At 43.6% G+C, this 19,290-nt stretch overlaps 1 protein-coding gene across 11 annotated transcripts in view; it reads right to left on the reverse strand.

The window, feature by feature from the left end:
- The window catches only part of UBR5 (ubiquitin protein ligase E3 component n-recognin 5), an 87,118-nt gene that overhangs the window by 20,131 nt on the left and 47,697 nt on the right, over window positions 1–19,290 (reverse strand). For 6 of the 11 annotated variants that reach the window (XM_068161191.1, XM_068161194.1, XM_068161192.1 and 3 more), the window contains 21 exons: window positions 17,839–17,982; window positions 17,633–17,744; window positions 17,276–17,430; window positions 16,312–16,509; window positions 15,016–15,226; window positions 13,907–13,951; window positions 11,456–11,582; window positions 9,661–9,812; window positions 9,189–9,284; window positions 8,616–8,739; window positions 7,415–7,512; window positions 6,228–6,376; window positions 5,734–5,825; window positions 4,740–4,886; window positions 4,526–4,644; window positions 4,307–4,433; window positions 4,067–4,196; window positions 3,688–3,848; window positions 2,888–3,127; window positions 1,687–1,810; window positions 921–1,032 (listed from right to left, as the gene is read on the reverse strand). In XM_068161191.1, the coding sequence (XP_068017292.1) occupies window positions 921–1,032; window positions 1,687–1,810; window positions 2,888–3,127; window positions 3,688–3,848; window positions 4,067–4,196; window positions 4,307–4,433; window positions 4,526–4,644; window positions 4,740–4,886; window positions 5,734–5,825; window positions 6,228–6,376; window positions 7,415–7,512; window positions 8,616–8,739; window positions 9,189–9,284; window positions 9,661–9,812; window positions 11,456–11,582; window positions 13,907–13,951; window positions 15,016–15,226; window positions 16,312–16,509; window positions 17,276–17,430; window positions 17,633–17,744; window positions 17,839–17,982 (2,863 nt within the window). The remainder of the gene's footprint in view (window positions 1–920; window positions 1,033–1,686; window positions 1,811–2,887; window positions 3,128–3,687; window positions 3,849–4,066; window positions 4,197–4,306; window positions 4,434–4,525; window positions 4,645–4,739; window positions 4,887–5,733; window positions 5,826–6,227; window positions 6,377–7,414; window positions 7,513–8,615; window positions 8,740–9,188; window positions 9,285–9,660; window positions 9,813–11,455; window positions 11,583–13,906; window positions 13,952–15,015; window positions 15,227–16,311; window positions 16,510–17,275; window positions 17,431–17,632; window positions 17,745–17,838; window positions 17,983–19,290) is intronic. The other 5 variants (XM_068161189.1, XM_068161187.1, XM_068161188.1 and 2 more) reach the window with 4 other exon arrangements.

Genomic DNA, 19,290 nt, shown 5'->3' on the forward strand with positions numbered 1-19,290 from the left:
ACAGGCAGTAATACTTGAAGTCTATTTACTTATTTCCCAGCAATTAGCAATCCCTGCCCCCCACACTTTTTTACTGCACATGTAACTCTCAAGACACACACTCAGAATGAAGGCTTCAAGGCTGCAGAGTCAGTCACTCAAGCCAAGAGACTCCACAACTCCCTATGTTCATGGATTGGGACAATTAACCACACCCTGTTTCAAAGGAGTACCTAAGGAATACCTGAACCTTTTATTTTGTTTAAATCTAAAAAAATACAGGTTCTATCCAAATTTAAGATTTGAGAATGAAATTATTTGAACTATCAAGTGAATTAACAGATTCCCTGTAGTGTAACACAAGGAGCAGTCCGAAAGAGAGGAAGATAAACTTTTGTCCAGTCGTGGCTTTGGGCCATCTAATCCCAAGCTAACAGAGGACAAGTTACATTAATGGCAACCACTGCTATACATAATGGATTAATTCTGTCCACAAAACATTGAAGTGCCATCTAATGTTTTGTGATGGGTTGAAAAAACTAGCTCACTGTGATTCAGATCCCTTTTGACAACACATCTACCATAAACATCATTCTATCATTAGCTATAAAGAGCTAAACTCTTTCTTCAGTCCTTCAAGCAGTCGATGTCAGCAACATTTTATAGTAGTAAATACAAAAGGCAAAGCAGATAGAGTTAAACAAGCATATAACATCCTTTGTTGGTTTGGGGGTTTAATTCTTTGGCACCTTAAAATGCAAAATGTTCACCCCTCTTGCCTACTACAAGTTATCTATAATTCTACTCCTTCTGCAAGATGCATAGTCTGAAAGCCATGGAAGTCTGCCAAGTCCTTGCCATGGGTGACTCTGAAGGGTTATCTTTTTGATGCACCACTTGCTCATCCAAGCAGCCATGTGCATGATGTACATTATACATACCATCTTCATCATGCTCATCATGCTGTCCTTCTGCTTCAGCATTTTCTTCACCATGTTCTTCCTGTTCATCATGATGGTCTTCTTCACCAGCTACTCCCTCAACCACCTCAACCTGGAAAGAGCACTGCAGTTTTATGCTAGAGTACCTCCCATAACCTATCTATTTTCAAAAACTCAGTTCAAAACTTGATTTAAAACCCAAGAAACAGATTAAAAACAACACATGTGGAAAAAAAAATGACTCACAACCAAACTTAGGTGAACAGAGAATGAGCTCATAGCTACAGCAGTGTTGTGGACAAAGCACACATCATCAGGCCCACAAACAAAAGAAAGCCTTGAACATTAGATTTTAATGCTGAAAGGGTAAGAGTGGCTAGGAAACCTAGAATCAGTTTCTAAGTATTGAAGAGATCATCTTGGTAAAAGACTCTCTAGCTCTCTAACAGAACCTACATAATGGCAACCATTTGCTGAAAGATTCAACTAAAGGGAATGACAGAAGTATTTGTTAGCACTCTAAATCATGCTGTTACCCTGTCAAAGGTAAGGCACTCAGTGTACTCAGAGGAGGCTAAGTATTGCTGAATACAAAACAACAATTACAGAGCTCTGTTAAAACAAAATGCTTAAGGCACATCAGAATTTCATGAACTACTAAGCCAGTTATCTTCTGCAAAGGGGAGGTCTTGATGCCTGGCTTTCTGGCTCAGATGCCACTGCATGTGCTGATGCATCAGGTGCCATACCAAACCAGCAAACTGACCTCTTCCACATCTGCCGAAACGATATCATCTTGCTCTTCATCCCTGCCACGAACAGGCTGTGACTGGCTGATTCGCCTCTGCTGAGGATTCCTTATGATGTAAGATGACTGAGATTGACTAGAGCTTTAAAACAGACAAACAAACACAGAATTGATTTGGACCTCTGGATGTCATCACTAACATACTGCAGTAGAAATCATAGTAGTATCCTAGTATCAGTCAGGGTTGGAAAGGATCACAAGGATCAGCTACTTCCAACCCTCCTGCCATGGGCAGGGACACCCCACACTACATCAGGCTGGACAGAGCCTCATCCAGCCTGGGCTTAAAACACCTCCAGGGACAGGGCCTCAACCACCTCCCTGGACAACCCATTCCAGGGCTTCACCACTCTCATGGGGAAGAACTTCCTCCTCACATCCAGCCTGAATCTCCCCACCTCCAGCTTCATTCCATCCTATCACTACCTGAGATCCTGAGCAGTCCCTCCCCAGCCTTCTTGTAGCCCCCTTCAGATACTGGAAGGCCACAATGAGGTCACCTGGGAGCCTTCTCTTCTCCAGACTGAACAGCCCCAACTCCTTCAGTCTGTCCTTATAGGAGAGGTGCTCCAGCCCTCTGCTCATCCTCGTGGCCCTTCTCTGGACACCTTCCAGCACCTCCACATCCCTCTTGTAATAGGGGCTCCAGAACTGGAGGCAGTACTCCAGGTGGGGTCTCACCAGAGCTGAGCAGAGGGGGAGGATCACCTGCCTTGCCCTGCTGGCCACACTTCTCCTGCTGCAGCCCAGGATCTGATTGGCTTTGCGGGCTGCAAGTGCACACTGAGAGCTCCTGGTGAGCTTCTCCTCCCGCAGCACCCCCAAGTCTCTCTCCTCAGGGCTGCTTTCCAAGCAGTCACTGCCCAGCCTGGATTTGTGCCTGGGATTGCCTCGACCCAGATGCAGGACCCTGCACTTGGTCTTGTTGAACCTCCTGAGGTTGGCTTGTGCCCACCTCTCCAGCCTGTCCAGGTCCCTCTGGATGGCCTCCCTTCCCTCCAGCTGTCTGCTGCACCACACAGCTTGGTGTCAAATCTGTCAGTAAAATGCCTGTCCAGAGTAAGAAGCCTCACTCTAGCTCTGTTAGTGAGCAGCTAACACCATGCAAAACCAAAACCCCCTTTAACAAGTCTCTGAACAGAACTTGAGGAAATGTTACCTGCTAGACTGGTCAGATGAAGGCCTGGGTGGCAGAGGCTCCACAGAGAAGAGCTCTTCGCTTCCTTGCATGGCATCTATGCTGGTGCTAGCAAGGGTAAAGGGCGCTGTGGGACGTGCGATTCCCATCCTGACTGGGATAATTAGAGACTCTGCTACATTGCACAACTCTTCCACAGCGTAGGGCAATAATGCCTGGAACACACGTTTACATTTTCCAATTGGCTGGGGAATAAAATTGCTGGGGGAGGGGGGAGAAAAAAAAAGATGGAAAAATTAAGGTCAAACAGGTCTTTTTTTTTTTTCCCCCTGAAAAAATAATGTGTGGTCATACAGGTTTGGGTGGGGGTTTTAAGCACCCCCCCAAAGAGTCAACACAATTGTCCTGAACAGATCCATGCAGTTGTGTGTGTAGTAACAATAGGCACAGTTACTCAAGTCAGGGAGAAACAGTTATCATTTAAAAACTGGAAACTAGGGTTCAGGATCTAAATCTACTACTGAAAAACAACCACAGATGTCATTAGAACATGTTAAAAACTCCTACTTCCAGAAATCCTAACATATTAAACCAGAAAGCTCAGTATGAACATTTAACAAGCACTGAAGAGCTACATGGCATACCAGCAGCTACTGTGCAGTCCTGAGGTTTGCACCTTTCCACACACAACGCTGCCTACAGATTGCAAATTAATTCAGATGCCTCTAGCTGTTCTTGATTTGTACCAACCAATTTAATAAAGGCATAAATATTGCAATTAAAAACCCCCACAACCCTAAACCACACACACACACACTTACTTTTTCTTCTTGGAGGAAGCCATTTCCACACTAAGAATGACAAACACTCTTGCCACAGAGCGCAGGAATCTCATTGTGACAGCAATAGCTTCTTCTCTGCGTCCTGGTGTGTACTTGTTTTGCAATTCCTTCACCAGAGTACCCAGCAAAGTGTCTAAGAGCTGTAGAAACAGGTCATTACAACTCAATGATGGTGTGTAGTTTAGGAGGAGGAAGCAAGACAAATTAAGGTTGAAAGGAAGACTGCACTCAGAAACAGGATAAATTCACAAACAACCTCAAGTTATTTTCCAACTAGTCTCCAAGTGTACCACCTGAGACCCTCTGTCAAACCACACTAGTAAGAACATGGAGGGAAAACAAGGCCAGGAGTGCTCACCAAGATGTCTGCTGTACACTTGACAATAAGGCAGTGTGTGAAACAGTCCAAGCGGATAGTTCCGCTTTGCTGATTAAGGTAAACTTGCTCTTCAGGCAGAAGATGACCTATCCTACTGCTGGCACTAAGACTTGGAAAAAAAGAGAACAAACAGAAAGAAAGGCAATAAATCTTATGTAAGTCAGCAGGTCTCAAACACCAGCTCAAACTTTACACTGACAGCTAGGGGTAAATACACACGGGTCTTTATTTTCCTGGGAGCCAAACATGATCATAGACTTCAGCGCGTTCCAGTCCTGCAAGACGCGTTCCAAGGCCAGCTGGGCAAAGCGAGGGGGTTCTAAATCATGATCAGGCATATCAGAATCTACAAAGGATGAAAAAACATTGAAAAACATGTAAGCACTGAGAGCACTGCAATATGGAATGTGCCATTTGTTTCAGTGAAAGAGCTCTCACCTTCAGGATTTGCAGTTTTACGATTACGATCTTCCCTAATTCTAGGTGGTCTGTACTGGCAGTGTTCCACGGTTTGCCTGGCAACTGTCTGCACTAAAAACAGCAAGAGATGTTCTCCCCTGCAATGAAAAAGTCATTAGTGGGGAGAAGATATACCACGTGCTTTAAACCAGCAGAAATGATTCTGCCCTAGCCACTGCAAATACAGACTTGCCTGCTGTTTGGCATGGTCACAAGATTGGTGGTGGTCAGCAGGCGGTAAAGGAGATCAAGGCGAGCAGACTTTTGCCCAGCAATTAATGTTTTACACTTGCACTTCTCCCAGCAGTCACAGTAGGCTGTTGGAGAAGTACGTTTGAGCCTACAAGAAACACAGAAGGTGAGCTGCAACACTCTTCAGTGAGACACCAAATATTTTCTGCACTAGGTCTTAGTGTACACAGTAAGATTCCTGCCAGAGATGCTGTGTGTCAGCACTTGACATTTGCTGCTCCTGTTTCCTGTGCTCATTTAAAAAGTGCAGTTTCACTGCAGGGCTTTTCATAGTGCCTCAGTAATACTTATCCAAGACCATTTATTCTTCCCCCAAAAAGCCCCAAGCCAAGAAACTGAAGTCACAAATCCTCACAAGGCGCAGTAAAATCTCACTGACTGTTACAATGCTAAGAGTATCTTTGTAATTATATCTGTTAAATATATATTCTTAGAGCTAAACATTTACACCCTGCAACAGTGGCACTCTGCAGCTTCAAAGCTTTGGCCAGGTTCACCAGAGACATCTTGACTGTTCATTTGACTGCTTGCTCACTTTTTATTATAGTTGATGATCTCAGGCATTCATAAGCTGCACTTCTCTCTGGAAGTTGCCAAGAATTATCTGTTATCAAGATTCCCTGGCTTCAGAAAACACACTACTATTTAGATATATTATTCTTAGAAAACCAAGCACCTTGAGAGAGAGAGAATTACTCATTTACTTCAAATTCTACAAAGTGAAAAGTACAAGACTGCTTCAGGTTACTCTTTCAATTCTAACCTGCAAATCTCACCAAGATTACAGGAAAAGAAGATAGTTTAAGTGTTTTAACAACCTTCTTTCTCTCACAGAGCTGAGCACTTCAACTAAGGAGAAATACTATTAACTATCAGTAAACAAATGATACCACCAAATATTGGTTCAATTAGAAGAACCAGAGCACAATACTTACTTGCAGTCATGTCCTTTGTGACAGACCCTTGCACATTCTGTGCAACAGCAAAGTGACTCCAAGAGGCCACACGTTCGGCATTCAAATATATCCTAAAGGGGAAAAAATTGCCACCAATATGATAAGGTTTTCTCCCTATAACACTTGCAAGTTCACAGCATTTCAGGTTACAACAAAGCTGTTAAAATAACACAACACAACAGTTTACAAAGTAGTGTTTTCAGAGAGCTGTTTCTATCAAAGTCCTGGCCAGAGCCAGCCAGAGAGGGGAAAAGCCACAGCCATGAACAGCCCTATTCTGACCAACTCAGCCAGCTTTCAACGGACACAGCTATTAGGGGATGCAATAACTACACCACACTGAAAAAGTTACAGTAACTAAAACAATACAACCTCCATAATTTCAAAATTAGATTAGGAGACTACCACAATACATGGTTGAAACACATTTCTATGTACTGAACAATTCAGAAGTAACCAAAAAGCAGCCTTACCTGGTTAATGTGCTCTGCACCAGTCCAGGTGAAACTGCACGTATCATTACAGCACAAAACATACAAAGGAGAGTCATCTGGATTTGTACCAGAAGGACAAACCATTCCCATAAACACATCATCTTCTTTTTCACTGGAAGTTGCTTCAGCTGAAAGAACAATTGGATCCCAGGGTTAAAAACAACAGCCCTAAATAACCACCCTCCCAACAACAGAGCCTGCGCTCCAGGGCTGCTCGCCGGTACAGAAATCTCATCCAGACTTAGTTTGAATAAAGCCTCTGTGTCAGTGTTTTCAGAGAGCTTTCTGCTTGTCACATCCCAGGTGTTTCTCACAGAAGCTGACTGAAAAATACAACCCCCAACTCTTCCCCAGTTCCTAACTGACTGATACTCTGCTCAATTCGGTGGATCACCATTGTGAAGGAATACAAAAATACTTCATTCATTATATTCTTCTAAGGAGTGCACAGATTTTTATAGACCTGGTCACACCACAGTTCTAATCTGTTCCTTGTGAAGATCCACTTCACATATTTCTCTTAAATGATTAAATGCCAACATCAAGTCACAAAACACGTGTTTGTATACAACTGTGCTCAGGAACAGGCTCTAGCTTGGCGTGCTGCCTTATCCTATCAGGTTTTTTCCTGTTCAAAGACAGAAGTTCCAGCCTACTCCTTAATCCTCATAGTATCTCATAGTATCAGTCAGGGTTGGAAGGGACCACAAGGATCATCTAGTTCCAACCCCCCTGCCATGGGCAGGGACACCCCACACTAGATCAGCCTGGCCAGAGCCTCGTCCAGCCTGGGCTTAAACACCTCCAGGGACAGGGCCCCAACCACCTCCCTGGACAACCCATTCCAGTGCTTCACCACTCTCATGGTGAAGAACTTCCTCCTCACATTCCTCTGATGTTTATGAAGCAATGAAAGATGGACAACTCTATAAAGAACACAAAAGCACTAATATTCACAGAAGTCTGTCATAATAGATCAGGAAAATGCTCCAGAAGAGCAAGACTTTCAAAGCGTGCAGTGCCACCAAAAGAGTTGTTTCCCACCTTCACCAGCTGCTGAAGCCCATGGAATGTCAGCCACAACAAGCACTGCTAATAATGAATCTGCAAACATACCCAACTGGAGAAGGAAAGCACAAGCTAATGATGAGTGCCAGTGCTGTTACCTTTAGCAATTTTCTGGGCAGTTTCTAGGATTGTGATTGCAGCAGGATATGCCCGGCCGCTCACCGCTGACATGAACGGTGTCATGCCTCGTGCATCCCTGGGGGGGAAAGGAAAACAACAAAACCCCCACATCAACACACACTCATTTTGTTTTTGTTATTCCAGAAGAGATAGGAAACAAATCCATGAGAACTTAGTACTGCTAATCTTGTGCCAGCAGAAACACCACCAAGTGAGTAAGCACTCCTGTATTTGTTTTATTCCTGTGAAACCAGAGCAAATTCAGCAGGCTGGCAGTGCACAGTCTCACAGCATCGCTAAGGTTGGAAGAGAACTCGAGGATCATCGAGTCCAACCTGTCACCACAGACCTCATGTCACCACCATCATTGGAGGTGTTCAGGAGGAGACTTGACAGGGTGCTTCGCTACATAGTTTAGTTGATTAGGTGGGTTGGATGATAGGTGGGATGTGATGATCTTGAAGGTCTCTTCCAACCTGGTTTATTCTATTCTATACTTACTATGACGAGACCATGGAACCAAGTGCCACATCCAATCCCCTCTTGAACACCTCCAGGGATGGTGACTCCACCACCTCCCCATGCAGCCCATTCCAATGATGAATGACTCTCTCAGTGAAGAACTTTCTCCTCACCTCAAGCCTAAACTTCCCCTGGTGCAGCTTGAGACTGCGTCCTCTTGTTCTGGTGCTGGTTGCCTGGGAGAAGAGACCAACCCCCACCTGGCTACAACCACCTTTCAGGTAGTTGTAGAGGGCAATGAGGTCACCCCTGAGTCTCCTCTTCTCCAGGTTAAACAACCCCAGCTCCCTCAGCCTCTCCTCACAGGGCTGTGCTCAAGGCCTCTCCCCAGCCTTGTTGCCCTTCTCTGGACACGTTCAAGTGTCTCGATGTCCTTCTTAAATTGAGGGGCCCAGAACTGGGCACAGTACTCAAGGTGTGGCCTAACCAGTGCCGAGTACAGGGGCACAATGACTTCCCTGCTCCTGCTGGCCACACCATTCCTAATGCAGGCCAGGATGCCACTGGCCCTGTATTTGGCACAGTCAATAACTTAAGCAGTCTCCATTTTCACTCATGCACCTTTAAATAATCTTTTTGAAAAGGATTCTAAATGTAGTAACTCTGAGGGCATATGACATGACCCAGGAGAGTGGGAACCCCGATGCAAATCCTTACTTAGCTGACAGTAGCTCTCGGAGGTAAGGCTGTAAAACAACACTGTCACACAGCAGCTTCAGGATGATGTGAGCGTTTGCTTTCCGATCCTTTGATTCCACTACAGATGGCTCAGTAGAAGGACCTGTAAGAAGAAAAAAACAAACCCATCTTGCAGAGAACCATTTTTTTCCTCAAAACACCCCCCCCCAAAACTATTAAAAGCAATTAACTCAGAGTTTCATTGGGGTGATTAATCAGCAGCTTGACTCTTCAGCGGTTTGCCAGCTTCAGCAACATTTCAGTGAAGCACTTTAAATTTTAGCTCCAAATGACACTCTGAAATACAGAGAGCAGTCCCAATTTCATACTGATTACCATATTTTTACACACTGGGCATCCACCAGGTAAAAATGATTTTTACACAGAACACAGCGTGAAGCTTCATTTACTTTCTGCACACTTGTGAAATTGTGCTTCAGTCCAATCTTCTTCTAAGAAGTCTTTCCACATGCAGAAAGTCTGCACAAACAAAGATGGCTTTTGAGATCACTCTCCTTCTAAAGTAGAATCAGATAAGCAGTATGTCCTCACCTGGTATCGTGGAGGTGCTAGGTCCTTGGCCGGTGCCAGTCGCTGCTGTGGTAAGAGATCCCACAGCGGGGGCCAGGATAAAATCAATGTCACCATCTTTCAGTAAACAGAACAGCAGGATGTATATCAATACATAAAAACATCCCTAACAACATGCTCTTTCTGTAGTGTCTAACACACTGCAGGCTTCCTCTCTACAAATGGCCACATCCCTAGATCAGTAACGTTAACTCGGCATTACAAGACACACTGTACAGGAGTTTGACGCTAGCATTACCAAACACACATACTGGATTAAAACCAGCTGGGAAGGCTTCAGTAAACTCTTAAAACTACCTCAGTGATCTCTTGCTACCTCAATGACACCAGGTATTTTAGTCTCATGCTGAAATCTAAGTGATTCACCTTAAAAGCCATCCGTTCCTTTATTAAACTTACTCTACAGTCCAACGTGAGATATAAGCAGACTTACCCGGATCCATTGCAGGAGGATCTGGAACCCAGCTGGGAGGAGCTATTGGGGGAGAAACTGGGTCCTGGTGATCACTTGACGAAGCACCAGCCTCATGTCTGCCCAGTCCAGCAGCTCTCAAGGATCTTCTCATCATTTCCCTTAATCTCAAACTAAATACAAAAGCAAGGTTTAGAACCTCAATCTCATTTGCATTCACAATTTTTAATTAGAAGACTGTCCAACACAAGTTCAAACTGCAGAGTAAAACCAAGTAATTCTTATCTCCACCTTTTTTCAGCACAATGAAGAATGAACAAGGAGGTATCTTTCATTCCTGTATACCATTTTTTCTTTTCCAATACAATATAATGGCCTTGGAAGAATCATAGAATCATTAAGGTTGGAGGAGACCTCTAATACGGGTTGGACTTGATGATGTTTTCCAACCTGGTTTATTCTATTCTATTCTATCAAGTGCAACTGTCGACACCACCAGGCCCACTAAACCATGTCCCAAAGGAGAGTCAGCCAGCAATATATCAAGACAGAGCTGAGCCCAGAACACATCCCTGGTCACCACAGCACTGTCCCTTGCTGCAGCAAGCAGCAGCTGATGGGCATTATTGCTACTACTTGATGCTCCTTTCACCCCAACCTCATTGCCGGAGGGGTTAAGCTTGTGCAAGGATTTGCTTTAGTTGCTGCTGGGTTTTAAAAAGCTAAGCACAAAAGGTCAATGAAATAATAAAAATTAGGCTTAATTTTCCCCCTGAAAGGAGTTGTTTCCAGTTATCTAACATGAAAGTGCTACTTCACTAAGGACAGTAAGTAAACAATTTCAAGAAAGAAAGGTGGTAGAATAAGGTGGAAGCCAAAGAACCCAGTGTGATACAACCAGAGAGGTACAGACATAAAGTAGTTTTGTTATTTCTTGTTTGTTTGGCCTCTTTCTTTTAATGCACTGCCTCTTAAGAGTAATGTCTGCTATGGAATATGAGAAGGAAGCTTCAAGCCTTACCCCACATCAAAAAGAGAAATAAAAATCACAGTAATGAGGACTGCAGCTAGGGAAAGACAACGACATCCTTTCACATCAGTGACAAATGACTGTGGAGTTAAGTAAAAAACTGTACTGTGCCCTCATCCACAGTGCTCTGAACTGGCTAGAACTCAGTACAGATACCACCAAAGTCTCTTGACATGAGCACCACCCAGTTACCATCACGCTGGGTGGAAGACCATACATTTCATCAGAAATCAGGATTCTGTCAGAGCCACAACCTATCATTCAGAGCCACCTCAACACAAAGGGCTTCCACTATAATAATGATTGCTTAGGGTAAGAAGAATCAAGTTCTTCCCCGATGGTGTTACGTTGATCTCAGTCTCACTCATCTCTGCAAGTGACCGGCTCCCTCAGAAAGTCTCTTAAGAGAATGAGCCTGGGCACTGTTGCAGTGCTTCAGTGATACCTAATTCTCCTTGGTAAGGAACACTAGAGCTTACCCTCAAATTCCCTTTCCCCACAAGGAGAAGCATTTCCACTTCACAACTGAGGAGACAATGCTTCAACCCCAGCAAACAAAATTAGTTTAGTAATATCCCACTATTAGTTCTCACACCAGAAAAGGCTTCAAGAGAAACCCCAAACCTTTAGAGTGCTAGCTTGGTACTCGAAGAACAGAGACTGACTTTAAACGAGCCATACTTAAGCAGTACTTAAGCTAGAGTGAATGAAGGAATTCTTAAGAGCCTGGCAATTGACAGGGCAATGAGCATATAGGAAACAAGGAGCAAGCACTAGTCAGTTTACCTCCTGCTGCTCGATGATCCTGCCCGATTTCCTGGGCCATTGCTTGACACCACAGAGATTGCATTTGCGATGGCTTCCACAGCCGAGAGTCTTTCAGCAAAGGTATTCCTTTCAGAGCGCTCAGCTTCTGAAAATGAAGGCAAGTGTTAGTGCCAGGAGTCACTTGGGAAGGAAGGAAGGAAGTATAAAAAGCATGAAATGTGGCTAACAGGTTTGTAAGGTTTGGGATTCATACACAGGGTGGTTGTTTTATTTTGGGCAAGCTTAACCATGATTGTGACTGAGTTTGGCTTCCAAAAGGCCATCAAGGACATTCAAGACATCCAAAATCCAGAACAAACTTTCAGTTTCCAGCATTATCAAGAGACAATGACCTAGCACAGAGGTAATTCTAGACACTTGCTGAGTTCAAGGCTTCAACATTACTTGTGAGCAAAAAAAACCCCAGAATGTCACATGGAAAAAAAGCTACACTTCAGAAAGGAGTGCTGTGAACAGCTGCTCAAAGCTGGGGGCTTGTAAGATACACAGCCTACTTAGGAGCATGCCCAGGAAAAGAAACTGTGATACAAGCACAGTAAGGTTGCACAATCAGTTCACCTCAGAAAGAATGAGCATCTCTTGTAACATCTGAAACTCTAAGCACCGTAAGACCTCCTAAAGGTCCTAGTGTGAGGACTGAACTGTGCCAAGTGCTATCCAGAATGTAAATCGTTGCCCAGTTGCACAGTTACAGTACAACTGGTTGCAGCCACCTGAATCAAAGACCTCAGGTAGATTTTAACTGCAAGATGAAGAGACAGACAAAGCAGTAAAGTCAGATATGCAAAGGCTGCACAGGGTAATGGTCACTGCCTCTTTAGGAGCCACTGACAAAGACTGCACAGGCCCTGCACAGCAAATTAGGAATCACTGCAGCCATGGCTCCATCAGGAATTGAAAGAGAAAGCCCTTTCAGCACCATGCAGGCTAGGAGAGGGCAGTTCTCCTTACAACAGAGTGAAAGACAGTTTTTTTGTACAGACTGGGAGGACAAAGTGTATTTCTGCAATACAGTGTCTGGGGCCACTCTTCCTGCAATTCATTTCTACAGTGCTGTAGGAGCTATGGCAAAGCTAGGCATGGGACCCAAGGACAAAAGCCCACTTGATCCCTGCCCTCAATATTCCCCTCCTGGCATTTAAGGAGGAATCTACACAAAGAAGAGTGAGGAATCTCAGGCAGCTATTAACTGGGGAGAGGCTGCACGTTCTGCCATTGTTAAGGCACATCGTATCTGGAGTCTGAAACCTGTACTCCTAACTGGAACTTTCTACAGCTTAACAGGTGGGTGAGTAATTCACAGACCATAACATCAGTCACCACTGCCCTCCAGCTGATGCAAAGAAATTAACCTTCTCCTAATATCCATCACTAACAGTTACAGTGGAAGGTGAGTGTGATAAACACATGAATCCCCTTTGAGGGGAAAGAGAGAGGCAGAGGGGGGTTAAAAGCCTGTTGAGTTCACCATTCTCATTTTTCAGAAAGTTGAATTACATCCAAATGAAGTTACTGAAAAGATGTGAAGGTTGCAGAGACAAGCACTCGAATTAGGAAATGCCAGATTAAGTTTGCCCATGCATCCTTATTTCAGCTTCCTTGTGTGCTCATAGGAAAACAATCTTCAGTGACACAGTTGGGTTGGCTTGTCTGGATTTTTGTTTTGGGGTTTTTGGTTTTGTTTTTTTGTGTTTGGTTTGGGGTTTTTTTTGTCTTGACCCCCACCCCACCACAAGACCCCTGCCTCAATCAGTGCACAGGATGGACAACACACTAAAGATGAACGGTTGCACAATGAGCGAGCTGTTTATGCCTTGTTTGCTGCAATGGGACAGAGAGAGGAAAGCACTGTCCTGTGTTTAATGCCACTGAACATCACCTTGGAGAGCTGGAACCTATTTCTGCCACATCTAACAGCACACAGAAGTTTGTGAAACAAGCTTTTACAGATAACCATGATATGTTCTACTCGTTCCTGGGCACCTAGGAGAGCCTGACTCAAAGAAAGAATTGACATTCACAGAACAACTAAAACTACTATGAATCCAGATCCAGAATAAAGTGCTTTGAAATAACACCTACACACAGACACACAAAAATTAGACCAGGCCCTAGGCTTCTCAAACAACAGCCTCAAAATTAGTCAGTTAATAGTTCTGAGTACAGAAAAACTTCAAGCTGTAATGCCTTCCAGAGATGAGAAAGCTGCAGCAGTACCCCCATTTTATAAACAGGGATATGAGGAACAATTAAGCTCTATAAATGACTAAAACTCCATGACAGCACCATACAAAAACCCCAGCAGGAAGTTCATTTGTTACTCAGTGCAGGGCTTGTATGGTGTGCAGTAAGGAAGGAATGGGGCCACACACTGAATGATGAGGATAAAAAGAAATATTGAATAGCTACCCATTCGGTGAGCACCGTCCATCTTGTGCACTGAATGAGGTAGTCCTGTGGAAAAAATAGTATGAGGGTGTAATTAAAGACCATTCCACAATGCACACCCATGTGTAGCACATGGGTAAACTCAATTCTGGCATTTCCTAAGGGTTTTTGAGTGCTTGACTTAGCAACCTTGTTCTGACAACATATTTTCCACACAGACATCTTTTAAACGGTGTCAGGAACTGCCATTAACAGAAGGCCATACTTTCATGTTTTCTAGCACATGTCAACTGGGAGCAACATTTCTGATTGGAGGCACTAACATGTATTAAATCACTTGCAACAAACATAAAAACAAACAAAAAAACCCAACAAAAATGAACACTGTTTCTCCTAAAAGTTTACCAGCACTGTAATGGGGATGCCAGTGATACAGTGGGGGGAAAATACTTAGAATCACAGAAACAGTAAGGTTGGAAAAGACCTCAAAGATCATCAAGTCCAACCTGGCACCCAAGACCTCCTGACTACTAAACCATGGCACCAAGTGCCACATCCAATCCCCACTTGAACACCTCCAGGGATGGTGACTCCACCACCTCCCTGGGCAGCACATTCCATTGGCTAACAACTCTCTCTGGGAAGAACTTTCTCCTCACCTCCAGCCTAAACTTCCCCTGGTGCAGTTTTAGACTATGTCCCCTTGTTCTGGTGCTGGCTGCCTGGGAGAAGAGACCAACCCCCTCCTGGCTACAACCTCCCTTCAGGTAGTTGTAGACAGCAATAAGGTCTCCCCTGAGCCTCCTCTTCTCCAGGCTAAGCAACCCCAGCTCCCTCAGCCTCTCCTTGTAGGGCTTGTGTTCAAGACCTCTCCCCAGCCTCATTGCTCTTTTAATCTAAACATGTGGATGTGAAAAGGTTGTCTTTTACAATCAAAACCAGTCTGGTACTCTAAACTGCTACATTCTCATCAATCCTTGTAAGAGTAACAAAGCCAACACCTAAACACCTCTGAAAGGCTTTGCAATTTTACGACAGCTACGTATGAAGGATGAGCTTTTATTTCAAGTGCTCTTGAAGGTGCATAAAAAGTTTGCTTTCAAAGGGTTTCATGACACTGTTGAGCTCACCCTCTTCCTCTTTTGTTTCTTTGTTGCTGGTTGGGAAGCAGACAGACACACAGGCATGCAGGATATTGCGGTTCCCATCACATCTGTAGCCAAGGAACGTCTGCAGCATCTGCGGGTTCTGATCCAAGATAATTGCTTGTCCGAGGTTCATCAGGTACTGTCTGCAAGCCTCATAGTCACAGCGGAGAATGTGCTGCATTAAAGTTTGTTTCTGTACTCAAAAGAACAAAATATTTTAACAACTTCAAATACAGAATGCAGAGGTACAAAAGTTTACTAAGTTCTTTTAGCTTCCCATCTCTGAATGAACAGAAAGGTCTAAATGCAGAACACTGACTGGAAGTCAGAGCAGGAGCTGTTGAGAACACGCGGTTATAGCGCTGTTAAGAACAGAAAACAGCATGCATGCAGGCACAGACAAGCTGGAGGACAGGAGAGTCTCAAGCAGCAGAAGCTATCAGGCTGACAACACTATGCTTTTGGCTTCATAGCTGCCTTCTTAAAATAGGATGGCTACTTGTAACATGGGGAAAGTGGCCCAGCAAAACTAGCTCTTACAGATTTGCTTCAAACAAGCAACAGACAGGCTGAGAAGCTGCTGAAGGTCTGGGAGGCTCACTCCATGGACAAGCTTTTCCACAGTGATGGAATACTCCACAGAGACATCAGTCTCAGTCTAACAGGTACACAATACCTCCTGGTGGCAGCACAGCACACAGCTGATCTAACTAAACTGCACCAAACCACCAAGGGGTTTATACAGGCCTGATACCTTAGCGATACTGTGATACATAAATTCATAGCAGACCTATTCTTACAGCACCACAAGTGAGCACAGACCTCCACAGGCAATTCAAGTGGGAAAAAAATAATCAAAATTAAATCTCTAGGTTCCCATCATTCCCTAATGTGTGGTTAGAACAGAAGATTAAGAAAGAACATTGTGTTCACAGAGAACAAGGTGTTGGATCCCTTGGGAAGAACGTGCACCCATAAACCAAAATTGAACCCTGGTAGTATCCATAAAAAAGTAACAGTGTTAAAAGTAATACCTAAAAAAGTACTACTAGTTAAAGGCCTGATAGAGAAGCCATGCAGCCCTAAAATGGATCTTTCACTTTATTGTGCAAATTCTGTGTGTGATTTCACGTTTCCAAGAGAATCCTCTGTTCCTCTGTTTCGTTTCTTTGCAAGAGTGAAACCGAATTGACAGCCAAACATGAAGCTGCTTTAAGCACAACTTTATAAAAGCAAGAGTTAAAAGCACATAATTCTGTAGTAAAGAAAATATTTTACCTCAACAGCCATAATGATAATAGCAGCTTTCTTTTTGATGGTCGAGTTAGCAGGAAGATTTGTTAAGGAATGAACACCCATTCCAAGACTACTAATAGGTGGAAGATCGAGCCAGTCAGGGTCTCTTATCCCACCCATACAATCTTTTGCCATGGGATAGATTGTACCATTTCCATCTCTAAGAATAATAGGAGATTCCTACATTTGGGAAGAAAGTTTTATCATTCAGTCTCCACAATTTATAAATGGTTAACTTTCACAAAAGGTCCACTTCTGCTCCACTGCCAACAATGACCAACAACTGACCTAAACCTCTCCCTTCCACCATCCTCTCCCATTGGCACAGCACAAGATACCAGACTCCCTCTCTCACGTGCCCAAAGTGTGCTTAACACAGTACATGCTACTAGAAGTCTCTTATGTATTTGCTTATGATATATTAAAACTGTTTGCACCTGTATTCTCAGCCCTCCTCGTGGATGCCTGCATGGTGCAACCAAGCTGCATCATCCTCTGAAAGGAGATGCTTAACACAGGAGACTAGAAAGAGGTGCACAGCATCTTGACCTATCATTTCTAGTATCAAATGCATCTTTTTGGTTAACATTTTCAATTCATTCTCAAGAGTGGACTTTCATCTGAGCCAATTCTGCAATACAGCTAGGCAACAAGTTTGCACTAATGTGGGAACTACTCTGACAAGCTTTTCCCCCCCTCTGTTTTACTTTTTACTGAAGGCAGATTTTGCTTAAGGTCATTCAAAGTGCTTAAGTGAATTAGATTGCTATTCCCCCTCGCACCTGCAAAATGTTAATGGTAGCAGCCAAGTCTTTCACCATCCATTTGAAGACCTCTTTCTTTGCCAGCCTTTGGAAAAGCCTGACAAAAAGCTGTACCATCCCATTCAAAGATGACGGAAGTGAAGTGCAGTGAGGTGAAATGATTGAGATACAAAAGCACAAACCTGTCCAGCTGTAAAAATAGCAACACTTCTCTCATTCTGACCCAGGAATGCAATGCTGCTAGTAGGGAAATTATTTTCCTGTTCAGCCTTTCCTGTGGCAAGGTCAAATATGCAGTATCGAACCCAGTTCCCAGTTTTCAGAACAGCATGCACTCCTTCAAATATACACAAAGAAAAAAGTCAAAGTCTTTTACTGATGGCAGCCAGTAAAAGAGCTCCTAACTAAAGCACTTTCAAGGAATTACTAATAGCAATGGAAACAATCGTTTATGTTAGTTTGACAGCAGTTGTCCACTAAGAAGAGAGACAGGTCACACAGGATCCAACAGAGTATCTTACAGGGTGAGTCCTGCTTACCTTTTGAATCTACATTCACTGCTAGGATCTCTGTTTTTTCAGGGATGCACAGCTTCTTAGGTGTCCTTTGGAAACAGTCAGGGACTTTGGGGGTTCCACCCGTTTTGACAACCTGAAAAGCACACACGAAATTGTGAGATGCAATTAAGCACACAGTGCTGGCATTTCAAAGTACTGATTGCTTCCTCGCTGTTTCACAGCCATACCTGCAGTTCATCTATTCTGAGCAGCCTGCAGTCTTGGAGAAGGGAAGAAGGGTCAGGATCTGAATTAGAGCTGCTCTGACAGTTTGTATTACTGGAGGTGCCTGGAAATTTCACAGCAACGTAAGCACCATCCACTTTTAGCACCTACAAGCAGAACACATCCCAGTTTTACCAAAAAGCTTTGAACAGGAAACTCTTTACGATGATTTGCTTCAAAATAAAGGTCTTATCAGGAAAAGAGAAAAGTTTACAATGATCAGTGATAAGATTCTACAGCTCTTGGTTATTATCCTTGCTGTCTTGCTAAAAATCAATGCTAAAAATCCCCTGGGATTTCTTAATGACTTCATCAGCATCCTGAATCAGATCAAAGGTTCCTCCATTTCAACATCCTCTGTCCAACAGGAACCAACACCAGCTGACTAGAGCAACTATTACTGACACTTCCCAGGTTATCCTTCCAGCTTTCACCTACTGGAAACAGCAAGACAGCCTCATGTTTAATAGCCTGGATTCACCCTTCTCTTACCAATTTGTCCAATTACTTTTGGAAATAAACACTGTCCTTGTGGCCATGAGCTCCCAACATTAGCTCACAACTCAACAGAAAAATATCTACACTTCTCTTACTTCTTTAAGTGCTCATTAGCTCTCACACTACAGGAAACAGGAAATTACTTTGTTTTCTTTTTCTGGCCCCAACTAAGATTTTTCAAAGCCTCTGTTGCAGAGCCTTAGTGCTCATTCCTCAAGATGACTGTTCATAACCCAAACAAAAAGAACCCACAAACAAAAGTGTTGTGGGCCTATTACTTGTTCCTCAAACTCAAATGATAAAGTTCTCTACCAAGTCCCCCAGGACTGAAGGATGCAGGCAAGCCTATCCAGACATGCTTCATCTATCCATGTCTTTCTCTGCCCCTCTAGGAATTTATTCAGCTCCACACTGACACAATCAGTTCTGAGACTCTAAGCCTCTATAAAGAGTTGCTGCCTTGCATATGTAATCAGAGCTGTCAAAACGGGTCTCCTTCATATGCAAACATCTTATGCTATCACTGAATAACAAGGCCCTCAGAGTTTCCAGTTAAGACCATAATTTTCTCAAAAGGAAAACAAAGCTAAGAGGGAAAGGGGCAGCAGCAAGGACAGCCAACATTTCCATTTTGAGCAGAAGCAGAATCTCTGTATGCTCTCAGGCCTGAACAAAATTAGATACAAGCAACTGCCAGTCTTGATTAGGCCCAAATCTCTCAACTGTTTCTACAGAGAAGTGCTTACATAGCAGTAAAGCCTTTCCAATTTTCTGAAACACCAGAAGCTAACAATTTCTCAGGTTATAAAGGATGATCATGCAAGATTCTCATGTCAGTGAGGTCATTCATACCAATCCATCAAAGATGAGACTTTTTAGGATGTCATTCAGCAAACTAAAGACCATGGAAGATGTGG

Source organism: Melanerpes formicivorus, unplaced genomic scaffold, assembly GCF_026170545.1.
Source record: "Melanerpes formicivorus ecotype bairdi unplaced genomic scaffold, bMelFor1.0.p_v2 SCAF_56, whole genome shotgun sequence".
Classification (NCBI taxonomy): Eukaryota; Metazoa; Chordata; class Aves; order Piciformes; family Picidae; genus Melanerpes; species Melanerpes formicivorus.